Consider the following 5525-nt stretch of genomic DNA (forward strand, 5'->3'; position numbering starts at 1 on the left):
TTAGCCTAGATATAGTCTACATATATTTGTATTATTTCGTGAATTGTTAATAAAGACTTGTTTAAAGATGTAAACATTGTGTTATGACCCTTTGATATACATTGCCCTTTAGGTCTTTTAAGCTGTCAGTTTAAAGTGTTTTATGGGTGGATTTGGAGCCGCCGGTCAGTCGCTCCAATTTTGCACACGAACTTTGCGCAGAGACAAATGCCAAACACATGCGATGCCAAGTGACAAGTGAATGTTTTCTTTGTACAGTTAGGCTAGGCCTATTGTCAGTTTTTTGAGACACAATGGGTGAGTGTTTGAGCAGACTATACTCCATTTAAATGTAGTTCAAAAGGTCACATTGTATGTTTCCAAAATATGTACTTAGTCTGCAGTAGTAGCAACAGTTGTTTTTGACAATGTATCCGGCGACATCTTACTCGGTAAAGTTAGCATCGGGCCAGATGTATCCCTAGTTATTTAAACATCATACATTGACATGGCTGTTAAAGATAGGCTATTTAATGACATTTTTAATAAGTTCAATTATGATGGCAGAAAGAACTACACCTTCATGAAGTCTACATAAATTGTTAACAGTTATGGCGTCGTAGATTGTTCTTCAAAATTGTCAAATGAAATGTATCGAACGGTAGCATTAAAAATACATTTCTTTTGTATATTACATAGAGCATACATTTTTGACGAATGAAGATTTTGTCAAGAGAGTTGACGGGCTTGACTGCCCATATTGCCCTAAGCAGACCGTATGTTCGTCGACGCATCTGCAGAACACCCATCTGAAATTTGCTGTTCACTTTCAAGACAGTGGGATTGGTAAGTGTACTTTTTGGACAATGTAGTGAACATGCTGGTTAAATTATGTAGCCCACTTTAAAACTAATTTAACTCCTTTGGTAGGCACTTCAAGACATGCGCCCCCGTGTTTTATTATAAAGGCTTTTGCTGGGTAGTGTGAGTAGTTAACTACAGGCCTAACCCATATGTAACTACGGTATTTGGAAAATAAGACGCGGCTTGTACAACGATTTAACAGGTTTCTTGTGCGGCTTATATTTCGAAGCGTTTTATACTCCGATTTACAAACTCAAAGTCCTCATTCTGGGGGGGGGGGGGGGGGCGATGCAGCTTATTTTACGTAAAATACGGTAAACATTTTGCCGTATAGCTTGCTGGCAGTTCAACTACAAGTATATTTGCGTAGAGTAGCCTAGTTTAATTACTTTGTTGACATGTAACTGCTGAAACTACAAAGTATTTATGGTCATAAATGGAAGGTTATTTTACCATTAACTCCATTATTTCTCTCTCCGTGAGAGAATGGCTGGCATTATTAGAGTTGGATTGTGCGATAAACCCGCCCCTTGCTTCCAATTGGTGGCGCCCCTTCCAAGACGATTTTGTCCCCCCGATTTCGTTTTCTGCCATCAACATCGCTGAATTATACAACAAAAATAACCAGTCAGAGTCAGATTGTGCCTTATGGCGTGCCTACTTCCAGCTTTGATATCGTACATCAGCTCTTGTATTGAAACGAGCAATTGTTGGAAATCAACATATTTGGTCAACGGTTGTGCTATACAGCTATAGTTAGTTTATTATGCATGTGCATGACTTCCTAATGTAACCTGTTTTACAGTTTGATTGACTGAAGATAATAGAAGTAATAACCTTTTCCTTATTTGAAATATCTTTTGTTTTTGATTTTAGATAAATACACAATTTGATCCTATTGGACAAGTAAACCTCACTGGCATTGTCCATCTTGCAAGAAACTGTCACGGCCACAGCCGTGCCCCCCCCGGTTTCAGTTTTTTGTCCTGCCCTAGTGTTTCCCTGTCATTGTCTTCACCTGTTCTCGTTAGCGTTATTGTGTCCACCTGTGTGTCGTTTGGTTCTGTGTATTTAGGTTTCTGTTTTGTGTCCAGTCTTTGTCTTGTCCTTACAATACCTGTCCCTGTGAGTGCCCTATCTGTTCCCCGTTTTTGAGAATTAAAACCCTTGTTTCGACCATGCCTCACATCTCTCGTGCATTTGGGTCCTACCCCTCCTCACACCCTGACAGAAGGACAAGACCACAAATGGACCCAGCAGAGAGTTCCCTGAACCCTTTCCTAAGGACCCGACTTGCCCTTGGTGGACCCCGAAGCCTGCAGCGGAGGGCCCACCCAAAGTCTGGGTTCCTACCCCGGCTCCAGCCCCAGCCTGAACCCTGACTCCAGCCTCGGTCCTGCCCTGGGCCCCTGCCTCGATCCTGCCCTGTGCCCCTGCCTCGTCCTGAGGTTGTGCCGCCCTGCGCCCGGACGAACAAGGTTGTGCCGCCCAGCACCCAGACCACCGAGGCTGTTCCTGCCGGGGAGTCTTGGCCGCCTGCTGCCGGTACCCAGCCCCGTTCCTGCCCTGTACTCCAGCCTCGGTCCTGCCCTGGGCCCCTGCCTCGATCCTGCCTTGTGCCCCTGCCTCATTCTGAGGTTGTGCCGCCCTGCGCCCGGACGAACAAGGTTGCGCCGCCCAGCACCCAGACCACCAAGGCTGTTCCTCGTTCTTGCCCTGTGCCCCAGCCTCGGTCCTGCCCTGTGCCCCAGCCTCGGTCCTGCCCTGTGCCCCAGCCTCGGTCCTGCCCTGTGCCCCAGCCTCGGTCCTGCCCTGTGCCCCAGCCTCGTTCTTGCCCTGTGCCCCAGCCTCGTTCTTGCCCTGTGCCCCAGCCTCGGTCCTGCCCTGTGCCCCAGCCTCGGTCCTGCCCTGTGCCCCGGCCACCGCCTCCTCCGCCAGAGGACGTCTGGCCACCTCCTCCGCCCGAGGACTGCTGGCCGCCTCCTCCTCCGCCCGAGGACTCCTGGCCGCCTCCTCCTCCGCCCGAGGACTCCTGGCCGCCGCCTCCTCCGCCCGAGGACTTCTGGCCGCCGCCTCCTCCGCCCGAGGACTTCTGGCCGCCGCCTCCTCCGCCCGAGGACTCCTGGCCGCAGCCTGCCGCCGTGCCCGCGCTCCCAGGCGCCCCCTCGTCCGCGCTCCCAGGCGCCCCCTCGTCCGCGCTCCCAGGTGCCCCCTCGTCCGCGCTCCCAGGTGCCCCCTCGTCCGCGCTCCCAGGCGCCTCCTGTCCCCTGTGCCCGTCCCCTGTGCCCGTCCTGCGGGCCGCCGGCCTTCTGCCCTGCCTCCGGGTCGACCCCCGGACCTGCCCCGACCCTCTGCCCTGCCTCCGGGTCGACCCCCGGACCTGCCCCGGCCCTCTGCCCTGCCTCCGGGCCGACCCCCGGACCTGCTCCGGCCTTGTGGGACGTCCGGTGACATCCCTTGAGAGGGGGGTACTGTCACGGCCACAGCCGTGCCCCCCCCGGTTTCAGTTTTTTGTCCTGCCCTAGTGTTTCCCTGTCATTGTCTTCACCTGTTCTCGTTAGCGTTATTGTGTCCACCTGTGTGTCGTTTGGTTCTGTGTATTTAGGTTTCTGTTTTGTGTCCAGTCTTTGTCTAGTCCTTACAATACCTGTCCCTGTGAGTGCCCTATCTGTTCCCCGTTTTTGAGAATTAAAACCCTTGTTTCGACCATGCCTCGCATCTCTCGTGCATTTGGGTCCTACCCCTCCTCACACCCTGACAGAAACTAATAGTTAAAAAAGGCAACTTAATAGTACATCTAAATAACCATGGTAAGTAAAACATCTAACTATTTAGGCATGATACACAATAATAATTCAGAAAATTATTATTTGGGGGTTATAATATATTTACTTTGGCACAAAGGTTACAGTGACATAGACCCCAAGAAAATACCCACAGGAGAGAGCAGCAGTACCATAAAAGGCCCAAAATGTGAGTGTGTGGACTTTTAAACAATTTCCATTTATTTGCTTTAGGTTGAATACATGTGTATTATTCTTTTGTATAGTTTCCCCAAAAAGAAGTAGAGCCCAGGAGGACACTTCCAAAGGAGATGAACATAGCTGTTGTATACCATGCAAAAAACATTCACATTGCAGAGCAAATGTCATCTTCGAAGACATAACCTCAACATTCATGGTACCACCACTGAGCCAATTTTTTGTATAGACAGGAAAAGAGGTGTTTATTTTACTGCAAAGGACCTTAAAAGTCAATGGGTACCGATTCATGTTTGTAAGTCCACTTCCAACCAGACTATTTCCTGTGAGGTGGACACATGCTGTGAATTCATGTCAATTGCTGAACGGAGTGGCCAACCAGGAAAGGAATGTGTCCACCTGTGCCGTGTTCAAAATGCAACAAACCATCCACCTCCAGCTTTGTTGAACCAAACCACACTGGAGGAAATGGTCAACAAAGGGTTAGTGTCCACAGCCCGAAGCAAAGAGTGTCTGGAGTTGGAAAAGAAGGCTGGTCTGGACGGTACCCTTTGTGTTTACCCGGTTTTCTTTGCAGACCATGGATTTTCAGGAAGATTTGTCTACTACTCAGTTTTTATTGGAAAGACTGATTCATGGTGCTTGTTTGGACGGACCTGGGTCAGCTTTGACAATAACACTGGACAGTGGCATTGTCAATGCAGGGAAACTCAGAATCCTTCAAGATGTATCCACCGAGTTTTAGCCATGTAGTGGACATTTCAAGAAAAGCCACAGATGCTTGTCAATCAACAAGACTGTTCTACTAATTTCAGCCAATCGCAGGATGACGAAATCAAAGAAGCGGGCAGTGGCACAGCACACGACTTTGTGCACACAGAGGCAATACATGTTTCAGAAATTGAAAAGATGACAAACTACCTGTTCAAGAAGAAACGGATACCAGAAAACATTGATGGAAACTGGAGAGTACAGCCTGATGTGCCGGTACAGTTTGAACCTTCATAGAAAACTTGTCCTTACTGCCCTGGTCCAACTCCTCCAGATCTGTCGCCGCCAAAATTGGTGACTAAAAACGCTGTCGTTTATGGACTCTGCTACATCAAGAAAGGTTAGTACAGTATGTACCAATGTTATGTATTCAATGTGCAATGTTATGTCAATGCAATGTCATTTAATAAATACATTCCATGTGTTCTTTCAGGGATCCATCTGCTGAATAAGGAGTGCCCTGTCTGCAAATCAATTGTCAGATTTCAGGATTACCAAACAGGATTCCATAATTACGATGACAAAGTCCTACTCAGCATCAAGCTTTGTAAAGTTCTTACATCTTCCCTACAGGTCAGTGTCTCTGTCACAATGTATACAGAGTTTAATGCATGTATTCTGTTGATAAAAGCGATGGTTTGATTTAATATTTTCTTTCATTTCATTTCACACAGAATCACACTGCAGTTGGGAGAAGTTTATCAATACTCGAAGAAACCATCGGCACAAAACTACCACATGACACGTTAAGGAAGGCTTTTTTCCATTACTTGGCAATGACTGCCTTTGGTTATGAGTTCTTCTGTTTACAGTGTGGACACCACCCAGCAGTGACTGGCAGATGCTAATTGGAAAGTGGCTTTTGATCTTCCAGGTAGATATCTGATTTGTTTGTTCATTATTGTAATCTTGCTTGGACAATTATTCTTG

The 5525-nt window shown here is 47.7% G+C and overlaps 1 protein-coding gene across 1 annotated transcript; it reads left to right on the plus strand.

The window, feature by feature from the left end:
• The first annotated feature begins 293 nt into the window (after window positions 1-293).
• On the plus strand, window positions 294-4832 carry LOC134039038 (uncharacterized). The gene is made up of 4 exons (XM_062484788.1): window positions 294-297; window positions 703-825; window positions 4054-4510; window positions 4640-4832. The coding sequence occupies exons 1-4, from the start codon at window positions 294-296 to the stop codon at window positions 4830-4832; spliced, it is 777 nt and encodes a 258-aa protein (XP_062340772.1).
• Window positions 4833-5525: the final 693 nt, after the last annotated feature.

The sequence above is a fragment of the Osmerus eperlanus genome, chromosome 18 (genome assembly GCF_963692335.1).
Source record: "Osmerus eperlanus chromosome 18, fOsmEpe2.1, whole genome shotgun sequence".
Lineage (NCBI taxonomy): Eukaryota > Metazoa > Chordata > Actinopteri > Osmeriformes > Osmeridae > Osmerus > Osmerus eperlanus.